General features: G+C 55.3%; 9 protein-coding genes across 9 annotated transcripts; 5 read left to right on the forward strand and 4 right to left on the reverse strand.

The window, feature by feature from the left end:
• The first annotated feature begins 141 nt into the window (after nucleotides 1-141).
• F5Z01DRAFT_642463 (NADP-dependent oxidoreductase domain-containing protein) lies at nucleotides 142-2,335 on the forward strand. The gene is made up of 12 exons (XM_046262641.1): nucleotides 142-629; nucleotides 688-775; nucleotides 834-847; nucleotides 900-984; nucleotides 1,055-1,074; nucleotides 1,121-1,193; nucleotides 1,248-1,389; nucleotides 1,458-1,522; nucleotides 1,584-1,712; nucleotides 1,769-1,884; nucleotides 1,946-2,109; nucleotides 2,166-2,335. The coding sequence occupies exons 1-12, from the start codon at nucleotides 583-585 to the stop codon at nucleotides 2,237-2,239; spliced, it is 1,017 nt and encodes a 338-aa protein (XP_046123078.1). The 5' UTR covers nucleotides 142-582; the 3' UTR covers nucleotides 2,240-2,335.
• A 1-nt stretch (nucleotide 2,336) lies between these two features.
• On the reverse strand, nucleotides 2,337-4,684 carry F5Z01DRAFT_27456 (general substrate transporter). The gene is made up of 4 exons (XM_046258705.1): nucleotides 4,216-4,684; nucleotides 3,345-4,146; nucleotides 2,826-3,281; nucleotides 2,337-2,752 (listed from the first exon to the last, which is right to left on the reverse strand). Exons 1-4 carry the CDS (start codon nucleotides 4,316-4,318, stop codon nucleotides 2,509-2,511), a joined length of 1,605 nt encoding a protein of 534 aa, XP_046123079.1. The 5' UTR covers nucleotides 4,319-4,684; the 3' UTR covers nucleotides 2,337-2,508.
• Nucleotides 4,580-6,195, forward strand: F5Z01DRAFT_685285 (putative cyclase-domain-containing protein; the record flags this gene model as incomplete). The annotated part of the gene is made up of 4 exons (XM_046265957.1): nucleotides 4,580-5,378; nucleotides 5,441-5,521; nucleotides 5,578-6,092; nucleotides 6,148-6,195. The coding sequence occupies exons 1-4, from the start codon at nucleotides 5,051-5,053 to the stop codon at nucleotides 6,193-6,195; spliced, it is 972 nt and encodes a 323-aa protein (XP_046123080.1). The 5' UTR covers nucleotides 4,580-5,050.
• A 9-nt stretch (nucleotides 6,196-6,204) lies between these two features.
• On the reverse strand, nucleotides 6,205-8,568 carry F5Z01DRAFT_27463 (sodium/hydrogen exchanger family protein). Its single transcript, XM_046258706.1, has 3 exons — nucleotides 8,074-8,568; nucleotides 6,830-7,995; nucleotides 6,205-6,777 (listed from the first exon to the last, which is right to left on the reverse strand). The coding sequence occupies exons 1-3, from the start codon at nucleotides 8,189-8,191 to the stop codon at nucleotides 6,367-6,369; spliced, it is 1,695 nt and encodes a 564-aa protein (XP_046123081.1). The 5' UTR covers nucleotides 8,192-8,568; the 3' UTR covers nucleotides 6,205-6,366.
• A 1,042-nt stretch (nucleotides 8,569-9,610) lies between these two features.
• F5Z01DRAFT_632234 (uncharacterized protein) lies at nucleotides 9,611-10,529 on the forward strand (the record flags this gene model as incomplete). Its single annotated transcript, XM_046261846.1, has 3 exons — nucleotides 9,611-9,661; nucleotides 9,720-10,377; nucleotides 10,429-10,529. 3 exons carry the CDS (start codon nucleotides 9,611-9,613, stop codon nucleotides 10,527-10,529), a joined length of 810 nt encoding a protein of 269 aa, XP_046123082.1.
• Nucleotides 10,530-10,751: 222 nt separating this feature from the next.
• Nucleotides 10,752-12,875, reverse strand: F5Z01DRAFT_27427 (uncharacterized protein). Its single transcript, XM_046258704.1, has 2 exons — nucleotides 12,105-12,875; nucleotides 10,752-12,051 (listed from the first exon to the last, which is right to left on the reverse strand). The coding sequence occupies exons 1-2, from the start codon at nucleotides 12,597-12,599 to the stop codon at nucleotides 11,086-11,088; spliced, it is 1,461 nt and encodes a 486-aa protein (XP_046123083.1). The 5' UTR covers nucleotides 12,600-12,875; the 3' UTR covers nucleotides 10,752-11,085.
• Nucleotides 12,876-14,139: 1,264 nt separating this feature from the next.
• F5Z01DRAFT_614213 (uncharacterized protein) lies at nucleotides 14,140-14,665 on the reverse strand (the record flags this gene model as incomplete). The annotated part of the gene is made up of 2 exons (XM_046260806.1): nucleotides 14,140-14,417; nucleotides 14,488-14,665. The coding sequence occupies 2 exons, from the start codon at nucleotides 14,663-14,665 to the stop codon at nucleotides 14,140-14,142; spliced, it is 456 nt and encodes a 151-aa protein (XP_046123084.1).
• An 829-nt stretch (nucleotides 14,666-15,494) lies between these two features.
• On the forward strand, nucleotides 15,495-16,403 carry F5Z01DRAFT_642485 (CoA binding domain-containing protein). Its single transcript, XM_046262642.1, has 2 exons — nucleotides 15,495-15,740; nucleotides 15,801-16,403. The coding sequence occupies exons 1-2, from the start codon at nucleotides 15,647-15,649 to the stop codon at nucleotides 16,166-16,168; spliced, it is 462 nt and encodes a 153-aa protein (XP_046123085.1). The 5' UTR covers nucleotides 15,495-15,646; the 3' UTR covers nucleotides 16,169-16,403.
• A 121-nt stretch (nucleotides 16,404-16,524) lies between these two features.
• F5Z01DRAFT_642486 (uncharacterized protein) lies at nucleotides 16,525-20,194 on the forward strand. The gene is made up of 4 exons (XM_046262643.1): nucleotides 16,525-16,977; nucleotides 17,033-17,326; nucleotides 17,387-17,496; nucleotides 17,548-20,194. Exons 1-4 carry the CDS (start codon nucleotides 16,837-16,839, stop codon nucleotides 20,129-20,131), a joined length of 3,129 nt encoding a protein of 1,042 aa, XP_046123086.1. The 5' UTR covers nucleotides 16,525-16,836; the 3' UTR covers nucleotides 20,132-20,194.
• The last annotated feature ends 225 nt before the right edge of the window (nucleotides 20,195-20,419 follow it).

Below are 20,419 nucleotides of genomic sequence, written 5' to 3' on the forward strand. Positions count from 1 at the left end.
GACAAGGCACAAATGGGTTCATGGCTCAGGAGTAACGCTGCAAAACGCGCTAGCCACGCGAGATCACGTGCATCTTCTAACGGTTGGTCGTCCTGATCGCGAGAAGATGGAACTACTTACCCTAGCTCTACATCTAGTTGTGAGCATCGTCACCATGCATGTACTGCGTAAGGTCGATCACATTCCCATAGAGCAATCTTTTCCATCTGGGCACAAGAGCAACATCGGGATTGCGGGGGGAGCACCAGTCTAGAATCCAGATCGCACTACTATAGGCGGCTTGCAACGGAGACGCGACACGGGACAAGATCGCCACTTTCGACTCGGGCATACTGTGGGGTTGCGGGATCGAATACCTGTAACTACGTAGCTCATTTGTAATGAAGCTCAAAGTTAGTATCATTGGAGCGTTTGTAGTCTCGTAGCTACTAGTCTTGGCGTCATTCTAGTCCACCTTCAACGCCGTCCTCCTTCATCGTTACAACTCAGCGGGGTATATAAGTACTCCCACGTCACCCCCGAGAATACGGGCATTTGCACTAATGCGATTGAGAGGAACAAGAAAATTATACCATACTCAAGATGTCTCAAGGCAAGAAAGTCACTCTGAACACCGGTCAGCAAATCCCGTAAGTGACCTATTGCATAATGTGTGCACGAGGACATGATGCTGACGATGGGTGAAAGTCAATTGGGATATGGCACCTGGCAAGCTGGCCCCGGTGAAGTAGGCCAGGGTGTGTACGAGGCCTTGAAAGTTGGCTACAGGCATTTGGTGAGCTACCCCTGACCTCAACTCCTAGTATCTGTGCAGAGTGTTAATGATCTTGCAGGATTTTGCCAAAGTGTATGCTCAACTCGCTGATGAGCTCATGTGCATCTGTGTTAACAGGTTTCAGATACGGCAATCAGCGTGAGATTGCCGATGCGCTTAAGAAAGCGTTTGCAGAGATCCAAGGTCTCAAGAGGGAGGATGTTTTCATTGTACGTTGCCAAGCCCCCTGACATCCCTACTTATTGCCAGATGACAGTGACTGACCGTTCTTATTATTAGACCTCCAAACTATGGAACTCGTAAGTTGCACGCCCATAGGTTCATTGTCTCGTTAACACTTTGCAGTCAGCATGATCCTAAAGTGGTCGAAGCTGCCCTCGATGACTGCCTCGAGGAGCTAGGTCTCGACTATCTTGATGTGAGTACCTTGGATTAACATGTGGTGAAGAGTGCGCAGACTGACTCGTGAAAGCTATATCTTGTTCATTTCCCTATCTCTTTCAAGGGAAGCTCCAAGCACGTCGGACAAGATCTCTTTCCCCTCACTGGCGGAAACCAGCCAGTTGGCGATTGTGACATTGATGACAGCATCTCAATCGTAGACACTTGGAAAGGTCAGCTGCCGATACCCCAGTCACGAAAATGTAGACTCGGTTGGATTCTTGACTAAATGCAAATGCAGCCATGACCAAGTTGCCCAAGTCGAAAACCAGAGCCGTCGGTGTGTCCAATCACACCATTGAGCATGTTTGTATTTCCCAGGCGACGGTGTGCTCAAAGTCCCAGTCAGCTAACAAGACATGTTCAGCTCGAGGCTCTGAACAAGGCCACATCTGTCGTCCCTGCGGCCAACCAGGTCGAGCGTCACCCCCGGATTAGGCAGGATGACCTTGTAGCGTATTGCAAGGAGAAGAACATTCACATCACCGCATACTCTGTAAGCCTCGCAATGGGTTTGTCTTACCATCTAGAAAAACAACTGACCCATTCCAGGCCTTTGGAAACAACATGCTGGACCAGCCACTGTTGTTCACGTACCCTGAGATCAAGGCCGTGGCCGAGAGACTCTCGAAGGAAAAGGGTGACCAAATCAGCCCTACCAATGTCTTGTGAGTACCGTCAGCATGTACTAGACAAATGGAAATGCATACTGATCTTTGAATTCTACAGGATTGCTTGGGCACAGAGCGGCGGCCACAGCGTCATCCCCAAATCGGTGTCGCCCAAGCGGATTGCCGAGAACTTCAAGGAGATTGACCTGACCGCCGACGACATTCGTGAGATTGAGCAGGTCGACAAGACGCAGCGCAGATACAACATCCCTTATGTTGCCAGTATGTATTCACACGACAGCATTACGTGTCTTTTCGCTAATCACAGAACTCAACAGACAAGCCTCGCTGGGATGTCAACATCTTTGGGGAGGAGGCGGAAACGCCTGCAACTCACAAGGTCATCATCTAGACAGACAACGGGGAGCTTGTAGAAGGAACACGACCATAGCCTGCGCGATATTGCCAAAGCTTATAGGGCGAAGTATACGCAATCGAACAAAATTTACTTTAAAATACTAGATCCCGTGTGTCGGCGGCGTTCATGTTTGTTTGGTGCCTTGCCGACCTTTTCTCTCCCTCCCTGACGCACAACTTATGCCGTATGGAATTCAAGGGCCAAGACTCTTCCCATCTGTAAAACTAGTGCGGCCTAGTGCTCGGTGCTCTCCCATAATTGTGCTACGCCTCCTCGACCTCCGCTACATCCTTCTTCGCGGCAACTTGGTCGCTCAGCGCCGCTCGAGCATTCCGCGCATCGACATAGTTTCGCCTCGCTTGCCAAGACAGAATCGGCACATTAGTACCAAACAGCAGGTCCATGTCCTCGAGCTGAACACCCTTGGTCTCGGGGACGAAGAGCCAGGCAAAGATGATGGCCAGGACCGTGCAACAGCCGAAGAATAGGAACGTCCCGTACGTGATGCTACACAAGGGTCAATTAGCTCGAGCTCCATCACATATGGTCGACCATAGTGCTTTGCGGGTCTGCAACGTACCTAAGAATCATATGAGGCAGACTGTATACGACGATGAACTGCGTCAGCCACTGCCAGCAGATGCAGAAAGCCACGCCAAGCGTCCTGACCCTCGTAGGCAGCACCTCGGACGTGAAGAGCCAGGGGATGCCGTTCCAGCTGAACCCGTAGAACAGGGCGTAGATGTACACCATGGCCACGGCACACTTGGCTCCGGCGTCCATGGCCGGCGTACCCTCAAACGACCCCGAGATCTTGGAGTAGCCGGCCAGGTAGAACATGGCGAATCCGGCACCGGCGCCGCCGATGAGCAACAGGGGCTGACGGCCGACCTTGTCCACGAGGAGGAAAGCGTACAGCAGTGTGGCCACCATCTTGACGATGCCAAAGATGCCCGTCGCAAGGAGACCAACGGACGTTCCCGTGAATCCAATCGAGCGGAAAATGGTGGGTGAGTAGTAGTTGATGGCGTTGATACTGCGAAGCCGTCAGCATCAAGTTTTCTCTTTACAGTGAGTACGCGCAAAGAGATTCACTTACCCCGTGAAGTTTTGGAACATGACTAGAAAGCAGCACAGAACAATCCTACCACGGATGCCTTTTTGGATCATCTCCTTGAATATCTGCGTCCAACCACCGTGTGCCTGCCCCGTCGACTCGACCTCGTGCGTGACAGCCGCTTCGATCATGGTCAGCTCTCGGACCAAGTAGGGGTGATCTTCTGGTAGATGGCGGATCCAGCCAAGACTCTTCCGAGCTTGCTGGAGCTTCCCCTTGGACACCAGCCACCTGGGAGACTCGGGGATCGGCAGCATGGAGATGATGAGAAGGCCAGCAGGCACAAATTGCACGGCGACAGGAATGTGCCACTGTGTGTCGCCATCCGGACTGACGTTCTCGTTGACGCCGTAGTTGACCCAGAAGCCAAACACCAGCGCCACCTGCAGCATAATCTCAAAGGTGCCGACCAGGCGTCCGCGGATGAGGGCGGGCGAGCACTCGGACACAAAGATGGGCAGGATCATGGCCGATGCCCCGACCCCCCAGCCCGTGAGCACCCGTCCTCCGTAGAGGGTGCCCAGGTGACCGACCATCTGCAGCGCCGCCCCCAAGGCGAACATGACGGCCGACAGGATCAGCATGGGCTTCCTGCCGAAGCGCTCGGCGAAGAAGAAGCCCATGGCGCAGCCAAAGAAGGCGCCGCCCTGAAAGGTTGAGACAATGTTGGAAGACAGATCGGCCTTTGCCGACGGGTCTGCGTCTGCGAGGCCGAACCTGCGCTGGAAGGAGGGAAGGTTGATGGTGCCGCCGATGAAAGCACTGTCATATCCGTACATGGCGGCTTTTGAGTCTCTTGTCAGCCTTGTGTCCGCTCCATGGCCAGGATGGCGGCTCCCTCGGGTCAACTTACAAGCCCATGATGCTGAGAAGGCCAACAGGTACGGCCTATAGCCGTAGATCTCGGGCGGTGCCTCATCGCCGGGACGTTCCTTGAGCGCGAATGGGTTTCGCATCTTGGTGAATCGGACTATCAGAGCCAACGTCGGAGTAGAAGATATTCAATCGTCGTGTATGGAGGAAGCAGAGGGTTGGAATCAGGGTACATCCGGGGAATCAAAGCGATAAAGCTTCCCCAGGGTTTCGGTCCCGATTTCTTGGATCAAGGGCGGCCACGCTATCTTCAGCTTCAACATCATCCTGGTCATGAAGATGGGAGCTTTCCAGAATCGCCAGCATCAGGAGAAGTGTTTAACCGCCCCTCAAGGATTCTAGGAACGTAGACTCGTAATAAGACACCAGAATGCCGAAGATCGGAGTCAAATTGCTCGCCTGGGGTAACGCTCACCCCCATGGGGGGTTCCGCATTTGGTGCTAACAGGGATCGCCAAGAGCAGGAAGAATGGTGTTTTGTGAAGGATTGGCGTGAGTAGTCGATACTGTCCTCTCATTTGTCCCTACAAGCCTAGAATCCCTGCCATACTCCACGATTCCAGCGCCATGGTTCTCGATGAGCCTTGTTTTCCCTCGGTTGCTGCTAATTATTTATCAAGTGCAGCGCTTGGCATGTCAGACGTGCCGGGTATCTGGTCTGGTGCAGAGCCGTATCGCCGGTTTCGGTACACGATTTCCGGATCCATGGCCCTTTTGGTAGTATAGCTTCATGTAGCATATCCACGGAAACTCCAATTCCTAGGCCATGATCTTGGTCTCGAACTGTTTGCCGGCCAGTTCTTCCAGCAACCATCATGTCACCACCAAGATTCCCCTCCTTTGATGAGCTGCCACTCGACACGTCCGGCCCGCCTGGCAACGCCTGGGGTCTCTGGGGGCCAGACGACGAGCTGGGCAGGCTCAATCTCCTGACGCCCGATGTCGTTGCCGCAGCTGCCTCGGAGATCCAGGAAGGCGTCCGGATCTCTCTTGACTGGCCTCTGAACAAACCATCCTTCCCCACGTTTGGGAGACAGCCGTTTCACCACGAGATCCTGAACAAGGCGCCCATGACGATGAATGATGATGCCATCAGCATCAATACGCAGAGTAGCACCCAGTGGGATGGCTTTCGTCACTACGGTACGAAGGCGCAAGCAAGGGCAGGCCTGGAGGGCTCATGAGTATCGTATCTGACGAAACAGGGTATCAACGCGCAAAGCAATTCTACCAAGGACATACTCAAGATGAGTTTTCAAATGACTCTGGCCCGATCGGGATTGACAGTAAGGCTACCATATTGTTCAAGGCGCGACGTCATATTGTCGCTGACGAGGGAAAGCCTTCTCCAACAGCGGAGGCATCATCGGTCGAGGCGTCCTCGTAGACTGGTACGGCTGGGCACAGAAGCATGAAATATCCCGCTCCGCCTTTGAGACGGGGGCCATCCATCTCTCAGAAATCAAAGCCATTGTGGAGGAGAATAGCATCCAGCTGCGTCACGGCGACATTTTGTTCATCCGCACTGGCTTCACGGCGCAGTACAACGCCCTCTCGCCCGCGGAGCAGGCAAACCTGCCGAATCGGCAACCGGGAGGTCTTCTCGGATTCGAAGCCACGCGGGATTCCATGCGCTGGCTGTGGGAGAACCGATTTGCGGCCGTGGCATCAGACGCGATGGGATTCGAGCGTGGCCCGGCCACAGGACCGTACAACGACCCCGACCTGAGCGTGCATCAGTGGGCGCTTGCTGGCTGGGGGATGCCCATTGGGGAGATGTTCGACCTCGAGACGTTGGCAGAGAAATGCGCTGCGAGAGGGCGATGGTCGTTTTTCCTGTGTAGTGTGCCGCTCAAGGTGAGGCGAAGCAGTCATTTTCCCCCCTTTTTTCGCACTTTGCTGATGGATGCAGATACCTGGAGGCGTGGCAAGTCCTGGAAACGCCGTAGCCATTCTGTAGGCCCTCGTGGTGACGAAAAATGGTCCATGTTATTATAAGATCAGGTAGCCTGGCTCTACTATTCCACCTCTAAGAATTTGTGCGAGCATAAAGCCCTGTTCCACCCCTTCCCATTAGATAGCCACGGCTGGTGAAGTAACAAGCCAGGTGCGCCCTTTGATGTGAAATGCGTCAGTCCCCTTGCTTATCCGGCGGTGTCGTATCATCCAAGAATCGAATCGAACGGTTGGGCAGCTCTGGCATCGATGCGAGTGGTCCCTGGTTCTGGTCGACTGGCTTGTTGCCGAACTGGTCTGCTGCCTTCGGTGGTTCAGGGATGACGGAACCACGCAGTCTGGGACCCATGCGAATGTACTCATCATCAGATTGAGTCTGTGCTTGCGACTCAGCGTCGCCGGTCCGTTGCTTCCGCGCAGCTCGATTGCCGGCCCGGCTGAGTGGAAATACGACTCTACCGCGGACTCGTACGGCCCTCTGGTTCGGGTCTCCCTCGTCGCCGCTCATGATGGAGAGATTGCGAGTTAGGGTACGAGGAGCATAATACCCAAGCTTTCCGAGGGGAATGCTCAGTCCATGAACGACCTGGAATAAAGTTAGCATAGACCTACAACGGCTGGCGTCGAAAAATACATACAATGCTGCACACGGCAAGGAACCATACGACAACGCGAACAGTCTCCTTGAATTGATCCAGATCCGCTGCAGGGTTAGGACCCTCCGCAAGGCCATCGATGAACTCGAGGGTAACGTAGAGATAGAACACGGCGGAGACTCCAATGGGGCCAAAGAATCCCACAAAGATGGCCTGCTTCGCCTGCTCAATCTGCGGGATCCAGCGATGAATGGCGAACACGAACGGCAGGCGTCGGAGCATGAGGACCAAGATACCCAGGGGGATCAGGCGATAGATGGGGATCACATTGTTGTGCACAAACTCGTGCCACGGAATCACGGCGCCATACCACATGAAGATTGTGACGTTGAGCAGCATGTCAATGGTCGGCTGGAACGAGTCGTCCTCGGTCTCCAGGCGGAACCAGTCATCCCACGTGAAGGCGTTGCCCGCAATGAAGCAGGCCAGGACGTCGTCGCTGCCAATCATGCCGCACGTTCCGACAATGAAGAGCGCGAGAGAAATCGCAAAGACGAGGAAGCTCTCTCGATCCACATACTTGCGATCCTCGGCCCACTTCAGCAGTACCTTTGCCAGCAAGCCGGTGGCAGCGCCATAGATGACGCTCAGGATAATGGTATAGCCCCAAGTCTCGCCGAACCAGAGACCTATTGCCGTGCCAGCGCCCGCCGCCGACCCTTGCTCTCCATGTGCACCGACGTGTTTGATGAGGTACAAGGCCAGGAAGAGGAAGGGATAGCCCAGGCCGTCGTTGGCGCCCGACTCGCTGATGATGAGGTCTTGGAGGTCCTTGGGGATGTTATGGTCGGCGAACCGGCCCTTGACGATGACGTTGGACAGAACCGGGTCGGTGGGCGTAACACAGGAACCGACGGCCAAGGCATAGAGGAACGGGAAGCTGGGAACCATGGCCCAGACGAGGAGGCTCGTGGAGAGCCACATGCAGGTCATGACGAGCCCGACGAGCAAAGTCATGGGCCTCCATTGGACGCGCAGGTATTTGCTCGGCAGCTGCACGCCGGCGAGCACGAGCTGGACGCCGAGGACGAGGCGGGAGAAGGCCAGGGTGACGGCCTCGACATTGGCCTGCGTGCCTGCATATTCGAGCGGTCTGATCAAATTCGCCGCGTGGGGCGAGAAGGCGACGCCAGCTAGGAGCGATATGACTGCGCGGGATCAAACGTTAATGTTAGTCAATGCTGAGCATTCTATTGGGATGAGGATGGAAGGGCGCGCGTGCTTACGGGCCTCGGAGAGGTAAAAGGTCTCTTTGCAAAGGAACGACACGAGACCAAAGAGTGAGATCCAGCCGCCCAGGAAGCCCACCAGAATGTTGAAGTTTGTGAGCGCCAGCGTAGGCATGATTGCGATCTTGGCGCGCGCAGGAAAGTGCCTGCAGGGTCCTCTGTTATGCGATTGTCCTGGGCTTGGCGATGCTCATGTTGGCGATGTGCTCGACCTGGTGGTGTTGAAGACGCGGCGTGTCGACAGAGGAACGTGAACGAAGCGATAATTCAAAATCTTAATAATAATCGCGCAGAGCCTGCTGCGTCATAGCTTTTTAGCATGGACAGTTCAACAACTTTAATACCCGGTGGTGATCCGCTCTCACGGCAAAGTCGGCAGCGAACGCGCGCCACTGTGGTGGCCGAGTCGCGGGCTTGCGGTCTGGTGCCTGTCATAGACTTGACTAGGACATGCCTGGAGCTCGCACTGGACAATGCCATGGCGTTTTGTCGTGCTAGTACGTAGGTACACTGAGTTTCCGTGGACGGGGGTGGGATTGGGCCAAGATCTTGATTGAAGTGGCCTACAGCCTTGTCGAGGTCGTGTCGAAGGCCGCCAGCTTCCAGCAAGGCAGCAAGCCAGATTACTTCACCCAGAATGCCGCGGTTTTCCCGTTAACGCACGTTGCATTAGGTTTAGTCCCCAACTTGTTCATCTTGGCTTCTCCCAAGAACTACAATCTTTGCAGATGAGTTTGTCAAGATATGTCAAGCGCTGAAACGATGGTTCATTGGAGTCATTGCGGTCTTCTTGGGGGGAACCTACCGTAAGATGGGTGACTCGACAAAGAAGAGGCTCGTCTCGCTACAGCGACGCGCGCCTTTGCTAGATCGTTTGGGAGGCCAGGAATGAAGTTGATGAAGAATAGAGCTAGTTTACATTTATTCAGATACCCCTTCTCGCGCCCTATCATGACGCATCCCCCTCCCGCGAAAGTACCAGGTCGGAACAGCAAGGACTGGAGAGACGAGCCTGATAGTGCCCGTTTGCATAGACCGATATCGATACGTCACCCCCACCTCTGATACATCTCGTCCTCGGGTCAATGTCGACAAGAACCGATCTATCTCATCGCCAGTTCCTACAGCACCATCCCAATTCCAATCCATCACTTGTCGCACGCATCTTCATCCGCCGCACAGATAACCAATGGCCCGCTGCCTCATTGCGATGCAAATCACCAGCTGAGCGCGGCGCAGCTGTCCTATCAGAAGCCCATCCACCCCATTTCAGCTCTCATCTTCCCGGCACCAGCCAACCGATTACGGTCAGCAATCCAGGAACCGCCTGCGAGTCCTCCCCAATGAACAGACTCGTATGACAGTGTGCCAGAAGACTGGTTCAGTGAATCCGTACATAGTCGATATAAATATCACCGCTCGGTGGTCTGTCTTGCCTGGGTTCGATCCTGACTTGGGCAACTCTCCGGGCCAATTTTGTTTTCCAAGGGCATTTGTGTTGTTATTCTTGCTTGTGTGCGATACCATAGGTACCATGTCGCTTCACCACGAGCGAGCGGCGTCTGTCGAGACGCTGCCCAACGAGGTGAGTTGGCCGTGCACCAGACAGTGGGCGGCAGGGCGTCCTAACAAGCCATCTCCAGATCATGGTCACCATCCTCGACCCCTTTGCCACAACTGAGCTTCTCCCACTGGCCGCCGTCAGCCATCGCTTCCATCTGGTCATCACGCGCCTCCTTCATCGCCGTCTCGTCAACGTCGCCTCCCTGTCTAGCAATGATCTCATCCTCGAGTGCTATCACCCAAGCGCCAAGATCACGACCCCTTATCTTGCCTGTCGTCATCTCGGCACCTCCACGCGAGGTGGTGAGATCAGCGATGCGGGACATGTTGAGGCGCATGATCTGAAAAGGATGTATTCGTCGTTCAAGCCCGTCATTGCAGAGGAGAACCGTCGTCGTCGGGTTGACGGTGAAATCGTCGACGACACGGCAACGGAGATGATCTCGCTCGACGAAGGCAGCCTCTTCTCACAGCTCTGCGCGCAGATCAACCTCGTCAAGGTGGGCCCCAGACCGGGTCTGTTCACCAGCTGCGTGCCCATGAGCGAGGGCGTGATCAGAACCTGGCGGGAGTGGCTTGCGCAAGAGGCAGACGGTCGTGGCGACGGTATCCTGTGGCTGGGAACCGACCAGGGCGTTGGTCTTCGATTCCGCGTCACGCATGGCGCCTCGGATCGGATGCCTGTCATCTCTGGGCCAGATGACTACCCGCCCATCACGTACAAGCTCGAGTACCAAGGTGCGTTTTTTTTGTTCAGTGGTGCAAGGGCAATGGATTGACCTCTGGCAGAACTCATCGTGCGCACGCGCAAGCTCCTCATCGCAGCTGAAGAAGCCGAGGTCCAGCATTTCTCGAATTCAGGTAAAGCCATAGTGATCGCTTCCATGTAGTCGGGTGAAACAGGATATGGGACAAGCCAACAAAAACAAGAGCTCGCAGGGATCCGGGAGGCTATTTTGCGTCTTGGGTGTGACAGTCCTTTTGCTTACCGCTTGCCTTAGTTCAAGAGCTGTACACGACGAGCCACAGCCTGGGACTACCAGCTTCGACGCTCTTCACGCTCGATGCAGCCACGGAATGGTTTCCAATGCGACCGCCACCAACGGGAAAATCCGTCGCGGTCTAGGGGACATGGACTTTATGCAACACAACGATGGCACAAGACTTCGATTTGATAGACAGCTTGCGCTTTGATGGCGGGCAACCGAGCCTGGTGGTCATGGACCAGAGTTCTATCGTGTGTGGAAAGTAGAAATGTGACGTGATATGTCTGTATGGACAGTCACATACAGGAGGTATAGCTAGAGAGGCATCGCTACATGAGGGCTCTGGTCTCGCCACAACATAGCTTCTCATCAAGGCAAATCCTCATAACCCCGTACAGGCATCCAAATGTACGTCCAAATACTCCAAAGATCCTAGATATAAAGCACACTATCATTCAGCTCAAAATCTATCGGAGCTCTTTCGCGTGGAGTCAGTCATCCCTCTCAGCTCCACATCGCTGCTCATCGTGCCCACCTCTCCGTCGTCGATGGTTTCCTCTTCATCCCGCTGTCGCCGAGCCATGTTGCTCGCAATCTGCTCCAGCCGCGCATCCATGTGCTGCGACACGCCGTTGCGTTCATCTCGCCAGCGGCGCCAAGCCTTGCGAAGCATCTTCTTGCTCGTGATGAAGAAGATGACGGCGTTCCAGAGTCCCTGCAAGGGCAGCACAGCGGCGGTAGCGACGTGATACCCATACGGTGACGAGGCCGTTCGCCAGCTGTGGATGCGGTTCATGCTGCTGGGGATCCAGGTCACCAGGACGCTGATCGCGAAGAGCACGCTCGTTCGGAGATAGGCGCGCTTGATGGGATCAGCGATGCCGAATTTGGCCAGAAGGCCCATGTACTTCTTCGCCTTGAGCGGTTCTTGCATCGACAGTGCAGGGGCAGCTGTGACAAAGGTTGAGTACTGACTCGGCATTGTCGGCACCTGTCTCTGCGTCGGAACTGCGTGTGTAATGGTCCTATCGCGTTCGGATGAAGAAAGGGCTGCCCTTTGCGGTTCAGAAGGTGGATTCGGCATCGTGGCCGCTGTGTGAAAGATCTGGACCTCGGTGATAACGGTGCCGTAGAAGCCATCGCACGGAACCTCTGGCAGCTTCAATGACCCTGAACCCTGTCTCGCAAGGCGGAACTGTCGCGAGGAGAGGAGATGAGGGGGGCAGCGAGGAGAGGCTTTGATCGAGTCGTCGGATGTGTGATGTAGTGAAGTGTTGGAAAAGGAGTGGACTTTGTTCCGCGTGCGCCAGACGAGATAGCCCACGGCCGCGTAGAGGCCTATGGAACCGACGATGCAGATCCAGATGAGCATGTAGTATGTGTAGATGCGGATATCGTCCCACTCGCGGTCTACCCAGCACCAAATCTACACATGTGTTAGTCCGATCCTGAGAATCAGGGATTGTAAGGGGGTCTTACAGTGGCCTCGCCATACACCAAGCCCCGCTCATCATTCCTGATGACCAGGAGAGTCAGAGCAATGCAAAATGGTCCCCCGTAGCAAATAATGCAGTAGAGCCACCACCACCGTTGGAACGAGTCTGGCTTGGCGCGGAAAAAGAAGACGAGGAAGACGTTGACGGCCATGGCGAGCGACCACCAGGGGTCGCTCTGCATGAACATTTCGAACAGAAACGCCTGCGTCTGACACAGCGAGGATTCCTTGCCAGCATTCAGCCCGTCCATGGCGATGATGCTGGCAATGCTGGCGCCAACGTTGGCGACGCTCGCGAAAGCAATGAAGCGATTCTGCACATTGCGCACTTCGGGAGCGAGGTAGTAGGTGAGGAATATGAGAAGTACGGCGACCAGAGAGATGCAGCCGCCGGTGCGTTCGAGTGAAATGAGTGTCGTCGTCTGCCAGTCGTCGAGTTGTTCGGATATGGGGATGTCGGGCGGGCCTGTGCTCGACATGGCGACGGCTCAGAACAGAAGCGCGTACTGCCAAGTACCTTACGCAAGAAACTATCAACTGACCATTGATTTGCGTTTAAAAGGGGGCGCCGTCATAGAGGACCGTGCTGACGGCGAAGACCGAAGTTTGCGTAGCAAGATGAGGCTGAGCGTGCTGCGCGGTAACACACAACGCAGCAACAGGATCGTAACAGGCCCCAACGATCAGGAGGCGTAAGTTGAAGAATCCAAAAAGAATGAGAGAAACGCAAAGACAAAGAGGTGAGGGAAACCGTCCGAAGGCAGGCAAGCCATCGCCACCTCAGACGAACTGAAGGGGGGTGGTTCACGCGTTACAGACGGGAGCAGAATTGTTGTACAACATGCGGCCATCCTGCTTGCTTGCCTGCTTGCTCTCTTCCCGAGCGTAGACCACCTCATCTTGCTCACGTATCCGTCACCTTCGAGGGTCACAGGGGGGGTGCATCCCCCTCCGATTCAACCCCAGATTCCGACCCAATGGACGACTGGAGTCTGGAGATGTGTATTGACGCACAGGCCTGGCAAGGCACACTCATCGCCACCAGCATCGAGATGGAGCCTGACGAGAGGTGATATAAGGAGACAGCAGCTTGTTTGTTTGACATTGCTGCACTGGGCAAACAGCGGCGGGCGGCATCTTGATTTCTGGACCTGCGCACTCGAGTAGGCACGTCCACTCCCGAGTCTTCAGGACTAGAGTGTCTTCAACACGAAGCCACAAAAATTGACTGTGAAAGAAGATGTACGTGGCTGGTCCGCGGTTCCACGCACAAGCCACCCGTGAAGTAGAAGCTCGGATCAGAGACATCCCCTTTCCACCTATTCAACCTCATCTGCAACCACCCAAAGGCGATGCAGCTTGAGGGGCAATCCCAACGTGCAGCACCAACAATGCGAGTATGTGCTTGGAAAGAGAACCAACTGCAATGATGTCTTAATAATACCAATACGTAGGTTTTAGCGTGCCTTTGCATCAATTTGCCCGCCGCGTCTGCAACCAGACTGCAGCTTGCCGGGTTGGCATGCAAGCTCCAGCCTGGTTGCGCGAGGTAACACTGAGCTGCCAACAAATTCCCTTCGCACAATTCGTCGTGTGACAGCGCCCCTATAATCGCGACACAAGAGCTGCATCTCCAGTCGGTCAACACCCAGCGCCACGCTCTTGTGTTCTGCTCGATGCGTGAGGCTCGTCCCCTCGTCCCAGCCAGTGCCGCCTACCCTGCATCAAGTGGAATCCACCACCAGCATCACGCGCCCAGGATCAACCGCGTAAAGAAGGAAAGCAGAGTAAATTGCATGCTCGCCCTCCGTATCTACCAAAAAGCATTCATACATCGAGCGCAGAGCCCCCGGCCACGCCAATCATACCGCGTAATTGTGCGTACATAGTCCGTATTGTGCAGTCCCGAAATCATCCAAACAACGCCATTTCGATGCGCTTTCCTCGCTCATTCGCCCGTTGTTCCGTGGTGCCAGTCTAGTTGGCCAGAATGGTCCTGACAAGGTCTAGGTGTTCTTGTCAGCTTGCGCACGTCCAGAAAACGCGGGCGGGGCGGAGCTTACCTGTGTAGTTCACCTGCCCTGAGCTCGTGTCCACCGCCTTGAGCAGCTCGTCCACCTCCTCGTCGGTCATCTTCTCGCCCAGGTTGGTCAGGATGTACTTGAGCTGTCCAACGCCAATGAAACCCGTCATGTCCTTGTCGAACACCTGGAAACCGCGGCAGTACTCCTCCGGCTCGCCAGGGTCGCGGAAGCCGCCGGGGCGGTTGAGCACGCGCTGAAAGGTCTCAAAGTCAACTGCAACGACGTCAGCACCCGTTCAAGTCGCCTTCTCTAGAGAATCAGATGGGGAGTGGCCAGGACGTACATTCTCCTCCCACGTTCTTCTCGAGGTCCTGGATCTCGGAGAGGGTGGGGTTCTGACCGCACGCGCGGAGCAGGTCACCAAGGCTGTCGAGGGTGACGCGACCGTTGCCGCGCTTGTCGAAGAGCGCAAACGCCTCCTTGTAGTTTGTGGAAGCCTGGGAATCAAAGTTGTTAGACATTGTGACTGAGTTGATTCTTGTGCAGTTGGAACGAGAGTGTGGATGTGCAAAACGAATGCGCGCGCGAGATTGTCGAGGAGAGTAGAGGCGGCGATTTCGTAGTGGGGTTGGTTCGGGTCCTCTAGTCCAGCCGTGTTTACAATTGCGCTGCGCTGGTCGTTCGGACGGATGGTTGATTGGTGGCCAGGGCAACACCGTCTGGCGTAAGGGGGGGTGTCAGTGGTGCGGGCGAGTACTTACCATGGTGTGCGTGTGTGCGTGTGCGACTGCAAATGCTGCTGGGGAAATCGTTGGAACGAGGGATACAGCGAGATGGAAGCAATTCGTGATGATCGAGGTCGGAATGTTTACAGGAGAGGAAAGAGGGACAATCAGGCGGCAGTCCAAGACTTTTGTTGCTCCACGTTGCAGCGGTCAACAGCATGCCCCTGCCTGCACAACTCGGAGCCCCCTGTCTAACTGCAACTTGTACATTTTGTGGATGTTTTGCCGCTAATGATCTGCTGTCCCAGCAACGAACGCCCGACTGTTCTCCAAGCCTTATCTTATGCATTGGTTACCGACGCATTATTTCGCGACTTTGCAATTTATTATGACACGGTTTTTCTCTGAGCCGGATTGGCCCTTGCGTTAGGTTGCGTTCATCAAAGACGATTTGCCTCGGGATATTCCAAGCTGGAGGGCCACGACACAAACGGAGGTCTCCCCCAGCACATTTGCACTCAACAGGCCAGTTGATATCACATGTCCTTGGTTCGTGTAGCGTGTAGCTAGAGCCATTGAGTGTTGTAGTCTGCTTAATTTCGAATCAGATGCGTCGTGATGCTTACGTTAGGTCCGTTACACTTGTCATCCCAGTGACTTGAGCCGACCCCGCAGGCGGGCTACAAACGTTGGCATGTGTCAAACATCTTTCTACCATCATTGACTACCTAGCACTCATCATATACTAATCACCATTCAACTCGACGATCCATTGAAATGGCTTCTGAAGCGACTGCGCGCAAGTTCTTCACTGCCTCGGCCTTTGCTGTCGTTGGTGCCAGCAGCAACACGGCCAAGTTTGGCCACAAGGGTACGTCTAGGGTATATCAATTAACTTCGTCGCATCGTCGTCTCTGACTGCACCCAACAGTGTTCGCCTGGTATTTGGCCTACAACCTGCCAGTCACACCGATCAATCCCTCAGCGGGCCATGTCACCGTGCAGGGCAAAGACTACCCAGCTGTCCCTAACCTCACCGCCCTCCCCAACCCCAAGGAAACCGCTGTGAGCATCATCACCCATCCAGCCATCACGATTGATGTGCTCAAGGAGGCAAACCGGGTGGGCGTACCTAGCATCTGGCTGCAGCCGGGAACTTGGGACGATGCTGTCCTGGCGTTTGCAAACGAAAAGGGCAACTTTGAGAATGTCGTCTATGGTGACGGAGGTCGGGGAGGCGAAGGGTGGTGCGTGCTTGTTGACGGTGAGAGAGTAGCCAAAGCCGCTGGAAAGCTGTAGTTAGCACACTCTTTTAGCGATGCTGGCAAATCACTCAAAGCATCTTCTGGTGAGCGAATGTCTTCCTGGTCAGTGCTTTGAACGTTCTCCAGACAATCTGTGAGAGGCCAGAGCGGTGCGAGCAGATCAAGGCAACGACATTGACAACATTCAACTTGAAAGCTTCTGACTCTACGAATGGAACCGGAGCGGAGAGCAGCAGAAACTTTGTTCAATGCATCTGCGACGTACTGTGCCTCAAGTTCTCAGTTCTCACCAGTCGATGGATCAAGGCGGTCGACATGACCCAGATGACCCCACTTATTCCAAGTAAACAAACGCGACTCCACCCATCAAATCCCCGGCCACCGCGACACCACCACCACTATAGCACCTCGTGTCTCCAACTTCGTTCGACATCCGGCACTTTTTGGACTTTTAACATTTGCATTTGTAGTAGTGGGATCGTGGCTCTTACTGTGCTTCTTTCTGGTTGAACTGTACTTTGTTATTACGCCCTACAGCTGGCGCACTTGCTTTCGCATCTCCATCTTCTTCGTCAAACGAACGCGCTTACTCCACGCGCGTCGCGCAATCACGACTTACGACATCACCTTTACGCGACACGAACCCAACACCTTACGCAAAACTTTGCGCAAACGGACAGGAACTGCCTGGGAGAGCTCAATATGGAGGTCGAACCGACGGACGACCTGTACTTCACCTTTGAAGGCCGTCTGGCCTCCTTTCAGAAGACCAAGAAGCGCGGCTCGACAGCCAAGGGCGCGCGGACGTTGAACTGGCCTCATAAGAAGATCGACCCAGAACAGGTAGGCCGCTACGCTGAATTGTCCTTTCCACTCGATGCGGTACTGACAATATCAGCTCGCTCGCGCTGGATTCTTCTTCCAACCATGGCCTGAAAACCCCGACAATGTCGCATGCTACCTCTGCCACAAGTCCATGGATGGCTGGGAGGAGGGCGATGATCCTCTCATTGAGCATCTGAAGCACTCCACGTCGTGCGGCTGGGCGATATGCGCAGCGGTAGAAAGCGAGGTGGAGGGATTCGCGCAAGTGCACCCTGCAGAGAAGGACATGGTAGAGGCTCGAAAAGCGACATTTGCTGGGCGGTGGCCACACGATGGGAAGAGGGGTTGGAAGTGCAAGACGAAGCAGGTGAGTTGTTCTTGCCTCGACTGACCGTGATAACGCTTGCTGACGGAGGTTGGCGCACAGCTTGTTGATGCTGGTTGGAAATACACACCCACGCCTGAAGCGAATGACAACACGACATGCACGTACTGTGGTCTCGGGCTTGACGGCTGGGAACAGAACGACAAACCATAGTAGGTTTCCCTCCATGCTGCTTAGACATGCGAATATGCTGACAATGGCAGTGACGAGCACTACAACCGATCCCCACACTGCCCCTTCTTTGCCTTGTCGGCACTGCCCAAGCCAAAGGCCTCTCGTGCAAAGACTGCCCGAGGATCCAAGGTGTCCCGGCTCTCGACGCAATCCATCGCGACCTTTACCTCTGAGGCGCCTTCACTGGCCGAAACGACATTTGCCACGGCAGTTGGTAACGACACTGTGCTATCGACGACGTCTACAATGGCTACAAAGAAAGGCCGTGCGCCCAAGGCGGCGGCAACGGCCAAGGGGAAGAAGAGCAAAGCCAAGAAGGAACCTACGCCGGAACCAGAAGAACAGGTGCAATTCGAAGAGGTGCAGCTCGAGGCGGATCGAGAAGTAACGCCAGAAGCTCCACCCCCCAAAAAGGCCACTCGCGGGAAGAAGCGTGGCAGTGAAGCTGTGAACGAGTCGGTCTTGACTGTAGTCTCGGAAGCGCCCGCGCGGAAGAAGAGAGCTACCACGACGAGTGGGAGCGTGGCCGTCGACAGCTCTGTTGCTGAAGCGACGGACGACTCGCAGATGACGGACGTACCGGCGCCAGCGCTCAAGAAAAAGTCTACGGCCAAGAAGGGACGCGCATCTGCAGCGAAGTCACGGAAGGCTTCACAGTCGAAACCCCAGCCGGTAGCGGAGCCTCCTGCCCAAGAGGCTCCGGCGATGTTTCCCGACGATGACGAAATTGAGAGGCAGCTTGAGGCCGACCTTGAGCGCCCTCTGACTGATGATGATGATATTACCGCCGACTCGGATTCGGAGAGGAGGAAGGCCAAGGCAAAGTCCAACAAGGCCAAGGCACCGGGGCAAGAAAAATCTGCCGACTATGCCATGTTTGATCCTTCACCACCAGAGGAGCTTCAAGAAGCAGAGGTCGACGCCGAGCTGGAAGCCCTGCGCAACGAGATGGAAGTCGAACCGGTCGAGTCTAATATCCCGCCCCGTGCCGAGCCTGATTTGGATCGGGAACCGGATGCGTCAGAGGAGCCGGAGCAGCTGACGGTTCCTAAGAAAGGTCGCAAGGCGGGCACCCGGAAGGCATCAAAACAGACCAAAGCGAAAAAGGCAAAGATTGCTGCAGTACCTGTTGCAGAAGAGCCCGAACCAGAACCCGAGCACGAACCTGAGCTTGAGCCTGAACTCGAACCACAAGAGGTCGAGGTTCCTGGCGGGAGAAACGAGAGTATTGGCAGCACAGACACCGTGGTCAAGAACACAGAGGTGGAGATTGAGGAAGAATCTTATGGGCGATCATCATTCCACTCCATCGCCTCTCGGAAATCGGTCACAGCCGAAGAGGTTGTAGAAGAGCCTGTGGTCAAGAAGAAGCCTCGTGGTCGGCCCTCAAAGGCATCGCTTGCATCACAAAAATCAGTGGAGTTTGTGGACGTGCCGATCGGAGATCCGGAGCCTGTTGCTGAACCCACTGCCAACATCAAGAAGAAGCTCTCGAAGAAGGCTGCAACAGCCCCCGAGCCTGCTCAGGAAGCAACCAGTGATGAGGCCGAATCTCTTGACCCCCCTTCGGCGGCACCGCAGCCAGCCAAGCGCCCCCGTGGTCGACCCTCGAAAGCCTCCCTCGGAGCTCAAGCCCTCGTCGAGAGCATTGAGCCGGCAGATGATTCGGTCGTGGTAGTCGAGCCAGTACAAAAGCCAGCCAAGAAGGGTCGTGGTCGACCATCGAAAGCGTCGACCGAGGCCCGAGAGGAGCCAATCGAGGCTGATGCGCACAAGGTCGAGCATGTTACGCCGGTGGAAGCCCCGGCGCCTGCGAAGCGCGGCCGAGGCCGTCCGTCCAAAGCAGTTCAGGAAGCATCTGCCGTTGCCAGCTCACAGCTTCAGCCTCAGCCGGCGGAGCAAGCACCCAAACGCGGGCGTGGAAGACCACCCAAGAAGTCATCCATTGAAAGCAAGCCTGAGGAGGCGGAGGCTCAACTCCAACAGGAGGCCATGGACGCTGAGACGAGGCAAGTTGATCAGTCACGAGACGACGATTTGGAGATACTGGAGGACGAGCCGGACCTGCCGCCTACTCAGGAGGCAGTCGCTATACCATCATCTCCGCCAGGCAGGCAGGCAGCCCATCCACCGTCGACGCCAGGCCTCAGTGCTACGTCGGCGCGTCAGGCCGGCCTATCTCCCTCCCAATCACTACAGTCGTCTGATGCAGAAAACCAGCCACCCAGCTCGAGACCTACGGGCAGCGTCACCACCCAGCGCGTTGCGCTGGCGCCCGTGGCAGCCACACCGACGCGTCTCTCCCCATCCAAGCGAAACATCTTGTCCAACCTGCAAAGCAAGACGCCCTGGAAGGCCGTCGATCTCGATGCTGTCCTCGAGTCGCCTCTCAAGGGCAGTGCTCGCCCAGACGAGAACACGGTCGATCGCCTCCTGCGCAAAGGCGGCGAGTTGACGGCGAAGGAGAAGGGCATGACGGTGGAGGAATGGGTCCACTACAATGCCAGCCTGGCGGAGGACATGCTCAAGGGCCAGTGTGAGAAGATGGTGAGCCGCTTTGAGAGCGAAGGTGGGCGCGCAATGAACGTGCTCGAGAACATTGAGGTGGAATAGAGTTGGTATAATGACCGTTTGGGCTAATGAGGCGTTACGGGTGTCTTTGTCAATGATACGATGGTTTTGATGAACGGAATTGCCATGTGCCTGTCTGTCTATGCTACTCCCTCTCAAGTGAAAGTACACGAACGATGTGTTAGAACATGAGGATGTACTTGTCAATCATTCTGCATTCAAGCGCTATCACAGCTCCCTCTCATTGTCCAAATTATTATGCTCGCCATCGAATCTATGTGTGTGAGATTGGCGCATCCCAAATCCAAACCCCCAAGCCAACCATGCGTG

This window comes from Emericellopsis atlantica (assembly GCF_019669845.1).
Source record: "Emericellopsis atlantica unplaced genomic scaffold F5Z01scaffold_1, whole genome shotgun sequence".
NCBI lineage: Eukaryota > Fungi > Ascomycota > Sordariomycetes > Hypocreales > Bionectriaceae > Emericellopsis > Emericellopsis atlantica.

What these genes read in the sequence shown, in the direction of transcription:
- F5Z01DRAFT_642463 (XM_046262641.1), top strand. Translation starts at nt 583, where the DNA reads ATGTCTCAAGGCAAGAAAGTCACTCTGAACACCGGTCAGCAAATCCC. An exon ending in AGAGGGAGGATGTTTTCATT is followed by an intron (nt 985 to 1,054) that starts GTACGTTGCCAA and finishes TCTTATTATTAG; the next exon opens with ACCTCCAAACTATGGAACTC. An exon ending in TAGGTCTCGACTATCTTGAT is followed by an intron (nt 1,194 to 1,247) that starts GTGAGTACCTTG and finishes GACTCGTGAAAG; the next exon opens with CTATATCTTGTTCATTTCCC.
- F5Z01DRAFT_27456 (XM_046258705.1), bottom strand. Translation starts at nt 4,318, where the DNA reads ATGCGAAACCCATTCGCGCTCAAGGAACGTCCCGGCGATGAGGCACCG. An exon ending in CTTCTCAGCATCATGGGCTT is followed by an intron (nt 4,147 to 4,215) that starts GTAAGTTGACCC and finishes GAGACTCAAAAG; the next exon opens with CCGCCATGTACGGATATGAC. An exon ending in CTGCCTCATATGATTCTTAG is followed by an intron (nt 2,753 to 2,825) that starts GTACGTTGCAGA and finishes ACCCTTGTGTAG; the next exon opens with CATCACGTACGGGACGTTCC.
- F5Z01DRAFT_27463 (XM_046258706.1), bottom strand. Translation starts at nt 8,191, where the DNA reads ATGCCTACGCTGGCGCTCACAAACTTCAACATTCTGGTGGGCTTCCTG. An exon ending in CTTTTACCTCTCCGAGGCCC is followed by an intron (nt 7,996 to 8,073) that starts GTAAGCACGCGC and finishes GATCCCGCGCAG; the next exon opens with TCATATCGCTCCTAGCTGGC. An exon ending in TCCTTGCCGTGTGCAGCATT is followed by an intron (nt 6,778 to 6,829) that starts GTATGTATTTTT and finishes ACTTTATTCCAG; the next exon opens with GTCGTTCATGGACTGAGCAT.
- F5Z01DRAFT_27427 (XM_046258704.1), bottom strand. Translation starts at nt 12,599, where the DNA reads ATGTCGAGCACAGGCCCGCCCGACATCCCCATATCCGAACAACTCGAC. An exon ending in TGGTGTATGGCGAGGCCACT is followed by an intron (nt 12,052 to 12,104) that starts GTAAGACCCCCT and finishes ACACATGTGTAG; the next exon opens with ATTTGGTGCTGGGTAGACCG.
- F5Z01DRAFT_642485 (XM_046262642.1), top strand. Translation starts at nt 15,647, where the DNA reads ATGGCTTCTGAAGCGACTGCGCGCAAGTTCTTCACTGCCTCGGCCTTT. An exon ending in GGCCAAGTTTGGCCACAAGG is followed by an intron (nt 15,741 to 15,800) that starts GTACGTCTAGGG and finishes TGCACCCAACAG; the next exon opens with TGTTCGCCTGGTATTTGGCC.
- F5Z01DRAFT_642486 (XM_046262643.1), top strand. Translation starts at nt 16,837, where the DNA reads ATGGAGGTCGAACCGACGGACGACCTGTACTTCACCTTTGAAGGCCGT. An exon ending in AGAAGATCGACCCAGAACAG is followed by an intron (nt 16,978 to 17,032) that starts GTAGGCCGCTAC and finishes TGACAATATCAG; the next exon opens with CTCGCTCGCGCTGGATTCTT. An exon ending in GGAAGTGCAAGACGAAGCAG is followed by an intron (nt 17,327 to 17,386) that starts GTGAGTTGTTCT and finishes GTTGGCGCACAG; the next exon opens with CTTGTTGATGCTGGTTGGAA.